The sequence below is a fragment of the Myxine glutinosa genome, chromosome 5, assembly GCF_964187855.1.
Source record: "Myxine glutinosa chromosome 5, kmMyxGlut1.1, whole genome shotgun sequence".
Lineage (NCBI taxonomy): Eukaryota > Metazoa > Chordata > Myxini > Myxiniformes > Myxinidae > Myxine > Myxine glutinosa.
In genome coordinates, this window is record NC_136265.1 from 191,895,343 (window position 1) to 191,914,378 (window position 19,036).

General features: G+C 46.1%; 1 protein-coding gene across 1 annotated transcript in view; it reads left to right on the plus strand.

Annotated features, from left to right (window-relative positions):
- The first annotated feature begins 2,493 nt into the window (after nucleotides 1-2,493).
- LOC137428299 (uncharacterized) overlaps nucleotides 2,494-19,036 on the plus strand; it is a 71,333-nt gene continuing 54,790 nt past the window's right edge. Inside the window, exons 1-2 of the mRNA XM_078777447.1 lie at nucleotides 2,494-2,583; nucleotides 5,890-6,374. Of these exons, the coding sequence (XP_078633573.1) occupies nucleotides 2,494-2,583; nucleotides 5,890-6,374 (575 nt within the window). The remainder of the gene's footprint in view (nucleotides 2,584-5,889; nucleotides 6,375-19,036) is intronic.

Consider the following 19,036-nt stretch of genomic DNA (forward strand, 5'->3'; position numbering starts at 1 on the left):
TGGTGCTGACCCCTTTCACTAAGGGGGGCTTCTTAGCGGCCCCACTGGTGCTGACCCCTTTCACTAAGGGGGGCTTCTTAGCTGCCCCACTGGTGCTGACCCCTTTCACTAAGGGGGGCTTCTTAGCGGCCCCACTGGTGCTAACCCCTTTCACTAAGGGGGGCTTCTTAGCTGCCCCACTGGTGCTGACCCCTTTCACTAAGGGGGGCTTCTTAGCGGCCCCACTGGTGCTGACCCCTTTCACTGAGGGGGCCTTCTTAGCTGCCCCCTAGTACTGACCCCTTTCACTCAGGGGCCTTCTTAGCTATCACCCTGGTACTGACCCCTTTCACGAAGGGGCGTTCTTTGCTGCCCCCTAGTACTGACCCCTTTCACTAAGGGGCTTTCTTAGCTGTCACTCTAGTGCTGACCCCTTTCACTAAGGGGCGTTCTTTGCTGCCCCACTGGTGCTGACCCCTTTCACTAAGGGGCTTCTAAGCTGCCCCACTGGTGCTGACCACTTTCACTAAGGGGCTTTCTTAGCTGTCACCCTGGTGCTGACCCCTTTCACTGAAGAGGCTTTCTTGGCTGCGCTCAAGACAGCATATCTCATGTAAATAAGATCTTCATTGATGTAGATTCTCCTCCTGATGCCTCCTTCCCCTTCAGTTTGAACCTATTGTTATAGAATTCATTTCTCTTTATTCTGTTGGAAAAAACATGCAATCGACTTTTTTTTTTTTTTTTGGTATACAATGCAGGATCGAGGCTCGTAAAACAGCTAAGATTTATCACACGAAAATCAAACAGACACACAAAACATATAATAAGGGGAGCGGTAGACAAGATGGGGAGAGAAGGGGAAGCACACAAACACAACATTTGAGAGCAGGGACATCGGGAGATGTGTGGGAGGGAGAGGGCTTGGGGGGAGGAGGCATGAGAAGGGGGGCGGGGGGAGAAGTATAAAACACAAGGACACTGCAAGGACTTCCAGGAAATAAGTTGGTATTTCAAGTTGGTATAACCCAACTCCAGGAACTGTATCTGTACAGCAACCAGCTCCAGTCTCTTCCCAGTGGAGTGTTTGATAAACTAACACAACTCAAGGAACTGCATCTGTACAGCAACCAGCTCCAGTCTCTTCCCAGTAAAGTGTTTGATAAACTAACACAAGTTGTACAACAAGCAGCGAAAGTGTTTTCTCATTGATTCCATGTTGTGGCTTTATCAACAAACACTCATTTTGGATTTAAAAAAATTCTAAACCTTTTTGATTTTCACTTTTTTAATTTGTTTTTTCATTTCATTGAGTCCAAAATAATACCAAAGGTTTCCCAAAAGGAGCCAAACAGTGTGTTATGGTTTGCTTTGATGTCACAAATGAAATGAAGTTTGTAATAATTAATATAAGAAGACGTCATGCGTAGCATGATACTTGCAAAATCCACCCCCTCCCAAAGTTTTCCATTGACACAGCAAATTGTCCATTTCATGAAGATTAAAATTTACAATCTTGATCAAAACTCGGGTCAACAGGATGAAAATTGACGATTTTTCAGATGAAAAATGACGATTTTGGAAGGTTGACCTTGAGTTGACCTTTGACCTTTTTACCTCAAAACTAGTTAGTTTCCCTATTTAGTGACTCGATGTGCAAATGCTGTTCAATTTTCAAGTCAATCGGATGAAAATTAAGGATATTAAAAATTTGGCCTATGTTGACCTTTTGGCCTATGTTGACCTCAAAAATAGATGGTGGTTGAATTCAGTGACCATATATATAAATCCTCTAAGAAGTTCAAGTCAATCAAATGAAAATTGGTGATTTTAGAAATGTGGCCCATGTTGACCTTTTGGCCGATGTTGACCACAAAAATACTTGGTGGGTGAATTCAGTGAGCAGATATGCAAATGCTGTTCAATTTTCAAGTCAATCGGATGAAAATTGAGGATTTTAGAAATTTGGCCTATGTTGACATTTTGGCCTATGTTGACCTTTTGGCCTACGTTGACCTCAAGAATACTTGGTGGTTGAATTCAGTGACCGGATATGCAAGTCCTCTTCAAATTTCAAGTCAATTGGATGAAAATTGAGGATTTTAGAAATTTGGCCTATGTTGACCTTTTGGCCTATGTTGACCTTTTGGCCTATGTTCACCTAAAATATAATTTGTGGTTGAATTCAATGACCAGACATGCAAGTCCTCTTCAAATTTCAAGTCAATTGGATGAAAATTGAGGATTTTAGAAATTCGGCCTATGTTGACCTCAATAATACATTTGAACAGTCCTGGACGTGCACCTTGACCCCACGGCCAAGGCACACCGTCTACCAAGACTGTCCCATTAGCACACACATGCACTTCAACCCACAGAACTCAAATAGACCTAGAAGAACTATGCAGGCCGCTGTGTGGCCCCTCCGCCGCAACGCGGCAGCCATTTTAGTTAGCGCAAGACACCTCCGCTTTCTGCGTACAGATAGGCCTATTGTTAACATGAGCAGTGTGAATGTTCAACAAATATCAGCAATATGCCTTCTTGTGCTGCAATAAACTGTACAAATCGACTTGTGAAAGGTTCTGGGAAAACATTCCACAGGTAAGTAATTTATTTTTCTTAATTATGAAGAGTTTACTCGCCAAACTCTAGTTAAACTTTCACGTTATGCACAGATGTAGTTTTTCGTTTATGTAGTCCCATCTGTTAGTTTGTGTGTGTTTGTGTGTGTGTGTGTGTGTTTGCGGATTTGTCAGTGCATTTTGACTTGAACCAAAGGCCGTGCCTTTGCTTGAACTTAAGGACTCTAGCTCTTAATCTCTTCTCTCCCAATTTTATTGAGCCACACACAATTGGCAAATCGCGTTGAGGTAAATCGAGTAAATTTACTTTACTCACTTTGGAACGTTTTGTGAGTTATTATCTTCTCCAATTTGATCACTTGTTCAGATAAACGGGAAACGTGTCCAACCTTGATCACCACATTTACACTAACAGTTTACCTAAGAGACACACACACTCACCTGAGCCGTAAAGCATCGTCACAAATAAATGATTTACCAGTACGTTATTTACCAACGACACAAAGCAGGATATCTCAAAAAGTTGTGTACGGATAATTTTGATTAAATGTGATTTGTGTTGTGCTTTTCTGGTCTACTCTGGGATACAAAACAAAAACTGCTCACCTGGCGAGGTATGCTCTCTACTGGGTGTCGTTCTTGTCTTCCTGATCTTCCGAGAGTCGCGATCGAGTTTATTAATTATTATCTCAGCATAATCATCCATTATTACCTCAGATGACGAGAGTATCGATCGAGTTCATTAATTATTATCTCAGCATAATCATCCATTATTACCTCAGATGACGAGAGTATCGATCGAGTTTATTAATTATAATATCTCAGCATAATCATCCATTGTTATCTCAGATGACGACAGTATCGATCGAGTTTATTAATTATTATCTCAGCATAATCATCCATTATTACCTCAGATGACGAGAGTATCGATCGAGTTTATTAATTATTATCTCAGCATAATCATCCATTATTACCTCAGATGACGACAGTATCGATCGAGTTTATTAATTATTATCTCAGCATAATCATCCATTATTACCTCAGATGACGAGAGTATCGATCGAATTTATTAATTATTACCGCAGTATCATCACCTATAATTACTGCAATCTCAATAATCTCCAGTTCTTTCATGTTCGACTCGAGTCCGTCAATGTGTTAACTTTTAAATTAAACACAATCAGTTATGGTGTTTTCCCGCTCATCAACGCGATTTACCTCAGTTGAGAACTGGAAAATAATAGAAGAAGAGAGGAGCAGGAAAGAGAAGGAGGGAGAGAGTGGTAAAAAGTACATGAGAAAGGAGCAATAGGCAGAAAGAGAAAGAGAGGGAGAGGGGGTACAAGAACCAGCAAATAGTAAGGAGTGAGAGATTAGCAGCTAGAGCTGAAATGGAAAACTGCCGGGGAATTCGGATAAACTATGTCAAGATGCCAGGAAAATGCTTCGACAGAGATTTAACTTATGAATAGAATTCATAAAATAGTGTTTAAAAGCAACACAACACCGTCCAATATAAAAATTCACGTCCACTCATCCACTTCCACTAGGCCTAGCTAGCGCACACGTTCGCCTATTCAGTTCTTGCGCTAACTAAAATGGCGGCGTGAGCGCGCGAGCGGGGCCACCGCTGTGTGTGTGTCGTGAACGGGCATAGTTCTTCTAGGTCTATTTGAGTTCTGTGACTTCAACCCCAAGGCTGAAGCACATGGTCATTCAAAACACATGCATCCTGACCCGGAAGGGCCAGAATGCAGAGTATTCACGTGACGAAATAAAACGTACGAAAAACCACAACCTTTTTAGTAACAAGCACTTTTAATTTCACATGTTAATTGTTGTGGGCGGGTGATATAACTACGTCGTCCAGCCCGGCGAAAATGAAAAGGTGTTTATACACCTCCTCAAATCCAAAACTCCCAATAATCCACGTCCGACCAACCTCTATCCCATTCTTGGATGATTTCACATTAGAACATAACACACACGGACAGTGTTGAAAAAAATTAACATTTTTAGTGACGATTGGTTTTCATTTCACGTTTGTTGTTGTGAATGGGTCTTCAAATTCTTGTCGAGCCCAGCGAGAATTAAAAAGGGTTTATGCACCCCCTCAACATTTTACCCCGTGATACCTCATTCCCTCTTTTACCACGGTATTACCTTGCATAATTGTGAGCGAGTGTTTTTTTTTTTACAGTTTGTATGTTTTGTAAACTCACTTTTTCCAATCAATTTTTTTTTAAACGTGGATTTTTCCACGGCTGTCTCGAGTATATATATATGTTGCTACATGGCAGATCCATAGCTAGACTTTCGTAAGTGTCGTATGAACTGTGTGTTTTGAGTAGCGGTAAGATTGCCATGTAACAGGGACTTTATTTGAAGGTTCAGTCGTTTGTTACATGTGATGCTGAGGAGGCAGTGTATGTAATTCATAGATGGGTTAGACCTTTATTTGTGGGCATTAATACCTCATGTTAGTTGGTGGGGTTAATAGGTGAGAACTTCTCAGCAACAAATTGTTTCATGTTTGTTAAGTAATTTCTGAACCATTCCAAGGCTTTTCCCCAAATTCCACAATATAATAATTCATGCAAAATAATTTCATGATCTATTGTGTCAAAAGCCTTGGAAAAGTCCTTTTCAATAAATGTCAGCAAAGCATGTGTTGGGTTACGTTTCTCCCGGAAACCGAATCGCATTTTACATAAAATATCAGATTCATTTAGGAATCTAATTCTTGTGTTCATAATATCTTCATGTATCTTAGAAAATGTAGTCCGAAGGGATATCGAACGATAATTGCAGAGCTCACAGGGGTCGCCCTTTTCTAAAATGGGGATGACTTCAGCAATTTTCATGTTATCTGGGATGATTCCAGAAGAAAGTGATAAATTGAGGATGTGTGTTCATGGGACAGAAATGTCAGGGAAAAGATTTTTAACAAGAAAATAGTCTTTGCCATCATAATCTGCACTTTTATGATTTAAGAAATATTTTACAATGTTAAAATTTTCCTGTCGATGGATGGGATATATAAATATGGAGTTATGATTTTGACCATTCATGGAGTTATGAAAACTTTCGTTTCCTGTGGGAATATTTCCGACTAGATCACGATCTATGGCTAGAAAATTGTCATCAAAGATTTCTGCGATGACATTTTTATCATCAATTAAAGACGCACCCATCCTAATAAGAGTTATTTCGTTTTTCTTCACATTCTTATTTAGGACAGTATTTATAACTTTACAGGTAACATTTATGTCGTTTTTATATAAATCAATTTGATCAGCACAATGATTCTTCTTGGTGAAACCAGCTCCAGTCTCTGCCTGGTGGAGTATTTGATAAACTAACAAAATTAACATATCTGAATCTGAGGAGCAACAAGCTCCAGTCTTTACCCAGTGGAGTGTTTGATAAACTAACACAACTCAAGGAACTGCGTCTGTACAGCAACCAGCTCCAGTCTCTTCCTAGTGGAGTATTTGATAAACTAACACAACTCACATATCTGAATTTAAGGAGCAACCAGCTTCAGTCTTTACCCAGTGGAGCGTTTGATAAACTAACACAACTCAATAAATTGTATCTGTACAGCAACCAGCTCCAGTCTCTTCCTGGTGGAGTATTTGATAAACTAACACAACTCACATATCTGAATTTAAGGAGCAACAAGCTCCAGTCTTTACCCAGTGGAGTGTTTGATAAACTAACACAACTCAAGGAACTGCGTCTGTACAGCAACAAGCTCCAGTCTTTACCCAGTGGAGTGTTTGATAAACTAACACAACTCAAGGAACTGCAATTTCCTTATTTTCAACGATATTAAATTCAAAATGGTTTATTCAGTTCCATGTACACACCTGATTCTTTGCATCAACCAGGTGAAGTCTGTTCTTGTCCCTTCTCTTTTCAAAAACTGGACGAGCTCCATTGCTCTGATCAAGAGGTAACTTATTACCAAACAGCTCCTCCAAATTATCAGGGAATCCCATTATTTCCAAAGGTTTATGCACATTATGTGCAAGGTGCACTTTAGTGCATGTCCATCTTACCTGTTTAGTCAGTGACTCTAGTGCGTGTCTATCTTACCTGTTTAGTCAATGACTCCAGTGCATGTCTGCATTACCTATTTAGTCAGTGACTCTCGTGCATGTCTATCTCACCTCTTTAGTCAGTGACTCTCGTGCATGTCTATCTCACCTGTTTAGTCAGTGACTCGAGTGCATGTCTATTTTACCTGTTTAGTCAGTGACTCCAGTGCATGTCTATCTTACCTGTTTAGTCAGTGACTCTAGTGCATGTCTATTTTACCTGTTTAGTCAATGACTCCAGTGCATGTCTGCATTACCTATTTAGTCAGTGACTCTCGTGCATGTCTATCTCACCTGTTTAGTCAGTGACTCTCGTGCATGTCTATCTTACCTGTTTAGTCAGTGACTCTCGTGCATGTCTATCTTACCTGTTTAGTCAGTGACTCCAGTGCATGTCTGCATTACCTGTTGCATCCCGACACATTGTCGTGATGTAAGAAATAATTCTGCACAATTTTCTAGATTATGAATATTAATGTTGAAATCACCCATCAAAATACAGGTGTTTTTCTACTTTCACATTCTCTCGTGTACAACGCAAACTATTTTAAAACTCAACTTGATCTGTATTTGGTTTCCTATATACAAGTCCGATAATTTGTTTGTTTGTTTCCTTTTTACAAACTTTGTTTTTTATGCCTCCGGCGACTTTTCGAGTTTTCTGTCCGTCCGTCCGTACGGGCTAAACCTCGTTTTTCTCAGCAACCATTTGTCCGATTGAGAACTTTCAGGATAGGAATGACACCCATGCAGAATGTTTTTATGAGATTGTGACGTCATAGGTCACGTGGCATGTCAGCCATCTTGTATGAAACGCAAATGATAAAAAAATTACTTCTCGGAAACCGCTGAACAGAAAAATTTGAAACTTCGCACATTGTCAAGCACTCCCAATGGGGAACAAAAGCATGATAATGACATCATAGGTGATGTGATATACCAGCCAAAAATGTTTTAATCGAATTCCTTGTCCGAAAAATCTGAAATTTTATGCACATGATCTATGACCCATTTGTATTGAAATATTACATTTATGACATCATAGGTCACATGGTTTGGCAGCCATTTTGGATTGAAGACATATATATAATTTATTTTGAATATACAATTTTATATATATACAATATATATATTGTTACGGTCCGCGGATTAGGATGTTATTTTTACTGAGCGGAGGTATAACCGCGGCCGAACAGTTGTTCCCTGACTAAACCCGATTTACCCAAACGTTGGCCGTATCGCGCCACCGCTATTCAATCGGGAAAAGACTAAGACGACACGGATGTGAAATAAAGGAAGACGAAGGCAAAGAAAGGTTTGAAATACGATTACTATTTATTACTATTTACAGGCTCAAAGTAACCAAGGAGAAGGAAAGATAATAAAATAATATACAGAAGCTTTTAGAGACACAGGGAAAATACTAGCTTATCTAACAGGCTTACTTACTACCCAGGACAGAACAAACGAAGACACAGACTCACACGGGGAATTGCAGAGTGGATTGGCTGGAAGGAGGTGTGTGGCTGGAGGGGGAGGACGGCACGGAGCTGGCTGGAGCTTGATCCCGCACGGGACGTCGGGCTGGACCTCGACGGCCGCTGATGCCACCGAGCCTGTCGTGTGCGCGGGATCACGGGTCGGAGCTGCTTGGTGGAGCCGACGCGCTGGTGGGGGGTCTGGCGTGACGGGTTCTCTCCTCTCTCTTTCTTGGTCCAACCACTCTTTCTCCACCGACAACTCAACACAACCACTCAACGCAACCACTGACCACCCCTGACGACCAACTCAGCTCTGACCAAAACCACACAACTCAGCTCTTGTCATGGACCTCTCTACGCGCTCAGCTCAGCCTTTTAGCTCATCTCTTGGACTCATCTCTTGTCTCCTTTTCATAAAAGCTCATCTCGTAAAAGCTCATCTGCTGACGACCCAGCTCTTGTCTCCTTTTCATAAAAGCTCATCTCGTAAAAGCTCATCTGCTGACGACCCAGCTCTTGTCTCCTTTTCATAAAAGCTCATCTCGTAAAAGCTCATCTGCTGACGACCCAGCTCTTGTCTCCTGTGGGGGCGTCCCGCCGCGGGTTATATAGGCCCCTCCCCTCAACCTTTTCGAACCTCCCCCAAACGTTCTCTCTCCGCCCTCTCAAGCCAAACCCCTTGTTCATGGTTGGTCGAGTGGGGCTGGCTCACTCCTCCCCTCTCTGACGAGGTGGGGACCCGCCTTTCTTCCCCAACCCTGCCTCGTGGCCAATGGTGGTTGAAGAAAACCGCCCAAAATGCAGTTGGCCATTGAAATGAAATGAAAGGGGATCTACTCTTATTTCACTTGGTGCAATGGAGTATTTAAATTAATGGGAGACACAGCCTTACCCTAAGACACATAATAAGGAAATAAACTACTGAACAGAGGTATTATCGGGTCCTGCAATGTGGTGTTTCATGGAATAACTACCGAGACGCCCTTTGACCTTTACACTACGGAGGTATTTACAAGGGTCATGACATTTACAAAGGGTGATCTTTACAACAATTTACACTACAACAACAAAAAAAACAAACCATTCTCATATCCACAACACTGCACCCTCCTCCTCTTAGGCACGTCCCGGGCCTACAACTTAAATTTAGTGTGACACGTAGGTGTAGTTCCCTCTACTTTTAACCTGACCCTGAGTGCAACAGTTTTAAAACATAAATAAATGTGTCCCGCTGCTCCATTGCACCCTGCCAACAGACTTACGCCCACAGTTAACCGAATTGCGGATTGGTCTTCAAACTACACACTGACGGTAGGGAGCATTATTTACAATTGACGCTACTTTTATTTACAAGACTAACCCAGGACCTGTAATTGTTCTTTCTGGGGGGGGGGGGGGGGGGGAGACAGTCTGCTCTGCATCGACGCACCATGAAAGCACCCAAAAACGCACCAATACACCCTCAGGCACCAATCGGTGCACAGTCATCATTGTTCATCAGTGTTCATGAATAATCAAAATAAACCAACAACCCCTAACCCTGCAGGTGATCTCTTGCTCTTCGGCTCCCTCTGCTGGCTATTATTATTTCTTCCAGTTGTTGTCTTTTTCTTTTGCTGGCGGCCTATTTGCAATAAAATGCACCTAACGTGTCAGTTTTATTTTCTTTATTTATGGCCCACAGGGCCGACTAGTGTGGTTCACCTGTGGGGCATCGGTGCCCTGTGGCCAAGGTCCGCCAGCAAGATTTCGGGCCTTCATGGCCGGTTCCAGCAAAGGGGCCATGCCCCAACCCATGGGGTCCATACGTGGTGCTCGGCCACAGGCATGTGGTCCATAATGTGGTGCATCGATGCAGACAGCTGGTTCTGGGAATTTTGGGCGCACAATGGCCGACTCCGCACGCTCCCCTCGGTGCCCAATGGCGCACAGGTCATGTGGGAGACAAAAGGGGGAAGACAAATGAGCGAGGGGTAAGGTCACAAGGGTACACATCAATAAGGCAATGCAAGGTGAAATGCGTACGGAGGGCGAAGGAAAGCTCGTCCCTACCGTACGTCACCCCCCCTGTCACCTACACTACCCTTGCCCTTACCCCATATTTACAAAAATCTACACATTTACCAATCCGTCGCTACTGTCACGTCTTCCCCATATTTCCCATACCAAATTCGTCTCCACAATCCCTCTATCCAAAATTTGCCATCACCCAATTCATCATCAATCCTCATAAGGAGGAAGAGATGGAACATCAAGCACAATGTCACACCCACGTCATATATGCGTCTCACCATCCAAACATTTGCATCAAAAATAATTAAACATGGCATGGTGTGGAGTACCTGTCACCTCAGGTGAGTGGATGTAGATGGTGCGAGGAGACTTCAATCCTAACTATCCTCTAAATGACATTAACATGCGTTGCACTACCCGGGGTCTTTCCCTGCCAATCCATTGGCCACTTACACTATGGGTTCTAAAAACCAATTCCCATTGACCAAACTGTGGTGCTGCTCAATTTGGGGTCTCACTCCCCCGATTCATCTCCCGGTGCCCTTGCACAATTTCTGGGCTGTGACGTGTAGCTCTCCCAGCAGGTCTACCCACCTGCACACCTCCACCACTGTAGTTGCCACCCGAGCTTACCTAGCTCCTCACCCTAACCTATCTAATTGGGGAAGGCCCCTCCTGGCTCTGTCACCCCTTGGTGCCCTCTGGCACTGGGCTACCCGGGTCCGTCCTCCGGATCCTCGGGCCCCATCCACAACAACTCTACCGGCTCCCAGAGCCCACCTGCGGCCTCACCTGGCCGACATCCTCACAGTGGTGGAGTGCCCAAACCAACTACACACACTAACAGGCTACACGCCCAGCCATTTCCACAACACTAATGCACCCATCCAATCACCATTCTTCCACCCGCACCACAGATGCCAATATCCAACCACAATATACCTGTACCCTCTACCTAACGCTTACACTACCCGCCCCGGGTATTCGTGATGGGTGTCCACTCTTCCCCCATTCACACCTTCGCACCATCTACTCCACTCCACAATTTCCACCATACTCACTCCACGACCATCCATTCCAATACTCCATATACTTCCGCACTCCATGTATTCCACACACCTGTTGGTGCATACCTGTGCACTCACACCTGGTGCCACCTGCACCCTCCTTCTCCCTGGACCATTTGGTCAACACAATACACATCACTATCACTCTTACTCATACACTGCTCCACACACCTGTCCAGTTGCACACCTGTGCAATCACACCTGTTTCTTACACACTTTTCACAATACACTTCTATACACCTCCAACACTCACACGGCATCATCTCATCAAACTACTCCCCTCTGAAACTTGCGCTTCCCAGTCGCCCCCTTAAACTATTGCGCTCCCACGTCATTATCATCCACACTAAACTACCTACGTCCCCAGCTACCTGTATTTGTCACTACCTAACCTTAACGTTACCTAATGTCAATCTCTAGGGCCCTACACACGATATATCCTAACCCTCCCGGGCTAGTTTTCACTGCCATCAACCCCATAAACCTAGTGCTCCTTTGCCCCCCGCTGTGAGGGATGGTGGATTGGCCATCCCATCACATGGGGCATCTCTCACTATAAATTTTGCTCGTCCAAATTCCAACCAATCAAAAATTTGCCAATCATCTGCCAATCACTGTACGATTACCAATCATCACTCTGCCAATCCTTTGCCAATCATCAAATTTTGTTTTTCTAATTTCGGGGCCAAAACACTATCCTCATCATCACAGTCTACTTACTAGTGCCTCTCGGTGTGCCAATTCACTTCCAGAGCTCGGCTTCGTAAAGCCGAGCAATGAATGCGGGTTGTTTTGTGCCAGTGGCTGGATACGTCCCGCATTCGGTGCAGGGACGGGGGCTTACCCGGGCCGAGATCCCACGCATCACCTCGGCACGGAGCCATCCAATGTCCCGATCTCGACCTGCCGGAACGCTTCAACAAAAAGGGGTCGCCATGACGACCCTTCCTATCGGGCTGCCCGTTTTGCCTAGCGGAGCAAGGACGGGGCCGTCCCAAGCGTGGCCCCGCGTGGATCCCGTACGGCAGTCCTTTCGAACTCGCCGTGGTTCGGATCCCCGCTGGTCCTCGCGGCACGCGAAACCCGGCACGCCCCGAGGGCCCGATTCAGCTATAAGTCACTCTAACCTCTAACCCGGTTACCGTCGATGCCTCACCTGCATGCTGACACCCAGCAGCCCATTCCTTGCTCATACATCCAGCTGTTCCCATGCTCCTCGTCATTGCACCTTCTCTTACACACCCAGGTACACGCATTCCGCTCATAGACTTGGTCACACACCTGACCACCGAACACCTTGGCACACATTCGTCGTTCGCACACCTCACCAACACACCTCTTCGCGCCCCCTCCTCGGTCACCTCCTCTGTGACAATCACAGGTGTGCTCTCACTCGCACACCCAACCACGTGTCTCACTACCAATTCCAGCGTGCATTCCCACACACGCTCTACCATTCCAGGTGTGCTTCCTTCCATTCCAGGTGTACATCCTCTCTCACCTGGCACAACCAACTCACGCTCCGTGTCACTCTTACTACTCTCACCTCCACTCTTGGTCGCGCACTCACCCTTACTCTCGCCAGCGCACTCTTTCCTCATGCACCCGTCTGTTACACACCTTTCTCGCGCACACTCTTGCGCACACTCTCCCGTTACACCCTCTGTAACACTCACCACAGGCGTGCATTCTCCCTCACTCTTGACAGCGCACTCTTTCCCCATGCACCTGTCCGTTACACACCTTTCTCGCGCACCCCTGTTGCGCACACTCTCCCGTTACACCCTCTGTAACACTCACCACAGGCGTGCATTCTCCCTCACTCTTGACAGCGCACTCTTTCCCCATGCACCTGTCCGTTACACACCTTTCTCGCGCACACTCTCCCGTTACACCCTCTGTAACACTCACCACAGGCGTGCATTCTCTCGTTACATCCTCTGTAACACTCCTCACTACGCGCTTCCATGTGCTCCCTCGCACACGTGCTACGACCGACTCACTCTCGACAGCACACTCGCTCCTCGGCGCGTACTTTTTCCTCACACACCCCAGAGTCGGACATTCTCGCACACCTCCTCTTTCGCACACCAGACCTGTCGCACACTTCACCAACGGCCTCTCACGAACACCCGGATCCAAATCAACTCCCAAGCCGACTGAAGCTCCCCTCACATCATGTACATTTCCTCGTATATCGCCACTCACCTTGGCACCTCGTCTCCGCACCTCCTTCGCCACCTGCAAACTCTTTATTTGGTTAGCGAGCACAACATCACGATTCGAGCACCGACCTTGTACATATTCCATCACTTCCTCCTTTATCTCCTTTTTAGTTTCTGTCAGTCTCTTCTTAATTTCACTCACCTCTTCGTCCACTTCCTCTAATTTTTGCTTCACCTCTTTTATTTCCCGGTGCGTCTCCTCAAGTTCGTCCTCTAAGGCTACCTTGACCGTTTCTATGTGCGTCCTCACCTCTCGGTCCTTCGTCTCCATTACTTCTGTCACCTCTTCCAACCTCGTTGTCAGTCACTCACGTACCATCTGACATTGCCTCTGTGTCGCTATTAAGTCATTTTTAATGTCGTTTTGTGTCGCTTTTAACCCTCCTAGTACCGCAGTGTTCCTTTGAACCTGCTCCGTTAGTTCTTTTTGTCCCTCCGTCAGCTGTTCTACTCCCTTCGTCAGACCCTCTATGCCCCCCTGTAACCTAGCCGTATTATTCCTCACCTCTTTCTCCATACGCTTTTCACCTCGCTTTACCTCCTCGCATACCCCCGAGACCTCCTCACTTACACCTCGTCGTATCTCCTCTTTCATCTCCTCCCTCTCTTTTGTAGATGCCACCCTCATCTGTCCCAATTCATCCCTCTGAACATCCAATTTACTTTCTAACCCGATTTTCACCTCCTCTATCTGGTTCCCCATCTGTTTGATTTCCCGGGCGGATTGCTCCCCTATTTCCCGCAATTTGTTTTCCATTCTATTTTCTAGCCCCTCTAATCCATTTTTCACCCCCTCTATCTGATTCTCCTGGGCAGCCATTCTATTTTCCACTCCCATTAACCCATGTTTCACCTCTTTTATCCCGTTGTCTAACCCCTTAAATTTGTCGTCTAACTTCCCAAATTTCTTGTCTAATCCCTTAAAATTATTGTCTAACCCCTCCCCGGTACCCCTCGCTTCATCCCTCATTACCCCCAATTGCTCACTCTGAGCATCCATCCGGTTCCCCATTTGTCCCATAAGGGCCTCCATCATTCTGTTTTCCATTTTTTCCTTATTAGCCCTTGCTTCGTCCCTCATTTTGTCCATAAAGGCCCCCATTTGCAGAAAAAAAGGTTCGAATCCACCAGCGGCGCTGCTACGGTCGCGGGCGCGGTCGCCGTGGCCATGTGCGAGGCGCCATTTTGCGCTCCCGTAACCTCGTGCGCGAGAGCGCCATTTTGTGCGCCTGATACCCCCTCAACCACCTCCTCCATATACATTTCCCCGAGGTCCTGGGTCGATTCTACCCCGTCTATCTTTCCCACCGGCATCCGATCGCCTTGACCAGCCATGGCGCGATTTCAAAATTCGGGTTTTGCTTTAAAACAACACAAATTTCGGTGGTTCCAAATTTTGATCAAATTTTTTATAGATGTTTTAAAAATTTGGTTCGGGCCTCGTATCTCACTCCCAGACACCAATTTGTTACGGTCCGCGGATTAGGATGTTATTTTTACCAAGCGGAGGTATAACCGCGGCCGAACAGTTGTTCCCTGACTAAACCCGATTTACCCAAACGTTGGCCGTATCGCGCCACCGCTATTCAATCGGGAAAAGACTAAGACGACACGGATGTGAAGAAAAGGAAGACGAAGGCAAAGAAAGGTTTGAAATACGATTACTATTTATTACTATTTACAGGCTCAAAGTAACCAAGGAGAAAGAAAGATAATAAAATAATATACAGAAGCTTTTAGAGACACAGGGAAAATACTAGCTTATCTAACAGGCTTACTTACTACCCAGGACAGAACAAACGAAGACACAGACTCACGCGGGGAATTGCAGAGTGGATTGGCTGGAAGGAGGTGGGTGGCTGGAGGGGGAGGACGGCATGGAGCTGGCTGGAGCTTGATCCCGCACGGGACGTCGGGCTGGACCTCGACGGCCGCTGATGCCACCGAGCCTGTCGTGTGCGCGGGATCACGGGTCGGAGCTGCTTGGTGGAGCCGACGTGCTGGTGGGGGGTCTGGCGTGACGGGTTCTCTCCTCTCTCTTTCTTGGTCCAACCACTCTTTCTCCACCGACAACTCAATGCAACCACTCAACGCAACCACTGACCACCCCTGACGACCAACTCAGCTCTGACCAAAACCACACAACTCAGCTCTTGTCATGGACCTCTCTACGCGCTCAGCTCAGCCTTTTAGCTCATCTCTTGGACTCATCTCTTGTCTCCTTTTCATAAAAGCTCATCTCGTAAAAGCTCATCTGCTGACGACCCAGCTCTTGTCTCCTTTTCATAAAAGCTCATCTCGTAAAAGCTCATCTGCTGATGACCCAGCTCTTGTCTCCTTTTCATAAAAGCTCATCTCGTAAAAGCTCATCTGCTGACGACCCAGCTCTTGTCTCCTGTGGGGGCGTCCCGCCGCGGGTTATATAGCCCCCTCCCCTCAACCTTTTCGAACCTCCCCCAAACGTTCTCTCTCCGCCCTCTCAAGCCAAACCCCTTGTTCATGGTTGGTCGAGTGGGGCTGGCTCACTCCTCCCCTCTCTGACGAGGTGAGGACCCGCCTTTCTTCCCCAACCCTGCCTCGTGGCCAATGGTGGTTGAAGAAAACCGCCCAAAATGCAGTTGGCCATTGAAATGAAATGAAAGGGGATCTACTCTTATTTCACTTGGTGCAATGGAGTATTTAAATTAATGGGAGACACAGCCTTACCCTAAGACACATAATAAGGAAATAAACTACTGAACAGAAGTATTATCGGGTCCTGCAATGTGGTGTTTCATGGAATAACTACCGAGAGGCCCTTTGACCTTTACACTACGGAGGTATTTACAAGGGTCATGACATTTACAAAGGGTGATCTTTACAACAATTTACACTACAACAACAAAAAAAACAACCATTCTCATATCCACAACAATATACAATACATTTTGGATTGAAGGAAAATATTAAATAATTATATTTGAAACGACCCACCCTATCGATGCGAAATTTTACAAATATCATCCTACAACACTGTTGCATATCGTTTGAAAATGATGATGTCATAGGTCACGCGGTTTCGCAGCCATCTTGGATAGAAAAACGAACCTTAACCGATCAACACGAAACTTCACAAACGTGATCCCCGACACAAACATATGCAGAGTGTACATTTGTAAGGTCATATGTCATGTGGTATGGCAGCCATATTAGCTGGAATACCGATAAAAAAAAAAAATCCATTCTCTGAAACCGCTTCACCGATCAATGTGAAACCTGTCATGCCAGGTGAAAATGTGATCCTTGAGAACAGCTGAAGGGATTTTAATCAAACTTGTTTATTTTTAGGACAGTGAATGATGGCATCTACCCGTTGTGGGACTATGCGGGGGCATGTTGGAGACAGAGTCACATTGTTCTCGTTCAATTTCTGTCTGAAGCCAAATCGATTCTGCGTGCATAACATCACCTTTTAAAACCTTCTTTTTAATTGATGAATGAATATAAGCTTCGACACCTCCTCCTCAACTTGCAGCAACACGGCAATTTCATTCCAATGAGTAACACTTTAGACCTAATATATTTGGTGACTAAACTTGTCATACTTCTCATAAACCAATTATGTGTAAGTTTGTTTCTATACAATGTTCATGTAATAATCTGAGACCCTCAATATTATATTTAATGATCTTATATTAAGGTGGGAAACATTCAATGCATTCTTACATACTTCATTTAAGACTGAAACAAAACGATTCGGAGATAATTGGAAAAACTTGACATTCCAACGATTATTATCATCAGCACCGTTTTATCGGAGTCATCATTTTGCTAATTATGTTTCAATTCTTGGTACTGACCCCTTACACTAAGGGGCGTTCGTTGCTGCCCCACTGGTGCTGACCCCTTTCACTAAGGGGCGTTCTTAGCTGCCCCACTGGTGCTGACCCCTTTCACTAAGGGGCGTTCTTTGCTGCCCTACTGGTGCTGACCCCTTTCACTAAGGGGCGTTCTTAGCTGCCCCACTGGTGCTGACGCCTTTCACTAAGGGGCGTTCTTTGCTGCCCCACTGGTGCTGACCCCTTTCACGAAGGGGCGTTCTTAGCTGCCCCACTGGTGCTGACCCCTTTCACGAAGGGGCGTTCTTTGCTGCCCCACTGGTGCTGACCCCTTTCACTGAGGGGCGTTCTTAGCTGCCCCACTGGTGCTGACCCCTTTCACTAAGGGGCGTTCTTTGCTGCCCCACTGGTGCTGACCCCTTTCACTAAGGGGCGTTCTTTGCTGCCCCACTGGTGCTGACCCCTTTCACTAAGGGGCGTTCTTTGCTGCCCCACTAGTGCTGACCCCTTTCACTAAGGGGCGTTCTTTGCTGCCCCACTGGTGCTGACCCCTTTCACTAAGGGGCGTTCTTTGCTGCCCCACTGGTACTGACCCCTTTCACTGAGGGGCGTTCTTTGCTGCCCCACTGGTGCTGACCCCTTTCACTAAGGGGCGTTCTTTGCTGCCCCACTGGTACTGACCGCTTTCACTGAGGGGCGTTCTTTGCTGCCCCACTGGTGCTGACCCCTTTCACTAAGGGGTGTTCTTTGCTGCCCCACTGGTGCTGACCCCTTTCACTAAGGGGCGTTCTTTTCTGCTCCACTGGTACTGACCCCTTTCGCTAAGTGGCGTTATTTGCTGCCCCACTTGTGCTGACCCCTTTCACTAAGGGGCATTCTTTGCTGCCCCACTGGTGCTGACCCCTTTCACTTAGGGGCGTTCTTTGCTGCCCCACTGGTGCTGACCCCTTTCACTAAGGGGCGTTCTTTGCTGCCCCACTGGTGCTGACCCCTTTCACTAAGGGGCGTTCTTTGCTGCCCCACTGGTGCTGACCCCTTTCACTAAGGGGCGTTCTTCACTGCCCCACTGGTGCTGACCCCTTTCACGAAGGGGCGTTCTTTGCTGCCCCACTGGTGCTGACCCCTTTCACTAAGGGGCGTTCTTTGCTGCCCCACTGGTGCTGACCCCTTTCACTAAGGGGCGTTCTTAGCTGCCCCACTGGTGCTGACCCCTTTCACTAAGTGGCGTTCTTTGCTGCCCCACTGGTGCTGACCACTTTCACTAAGGGGCGTTCTTTGCTGCCCCACTGGTGCTGACCCCTTTCACTAAGGGGCGTTCTTAGCTGCCCCACTGGTGCTGACCCCTTTCACTAAGTGGCGTTCTTTGCTGCCCCACTGGTGCTGACCCCTTTCACTAAGGGGTGTTCTTAGCTGCCCCACTGGTGCTGACCCCTTTCACTAAGGGGCGTTCTTTGCTGCCCCACTGGTGCTGACCCCTTTCACTAAGGGGCGTTCTTAGCTGCCCCACTGGTGCTGACCCCTTTCTTTAAGGGGTGTTCTTTGCTACCCCCTAGCACTGACCCCTTTCAGTGAGGGGGCTTTCTTAGCTGCCCTCAAGACAGCACATCTCATGTAAGTAAGATCTTCATTGATGTAGATTCTCATCCTGATGCCTCCTTCCCCTTCAGTTTGAACCTATTGTTATGGAATTCATTTCTCTTTATTCTGGTGGAAAAAACATACAAATGTCTTCTTTTTTTTTGGTATACAGGATCGAGGCTCGTGA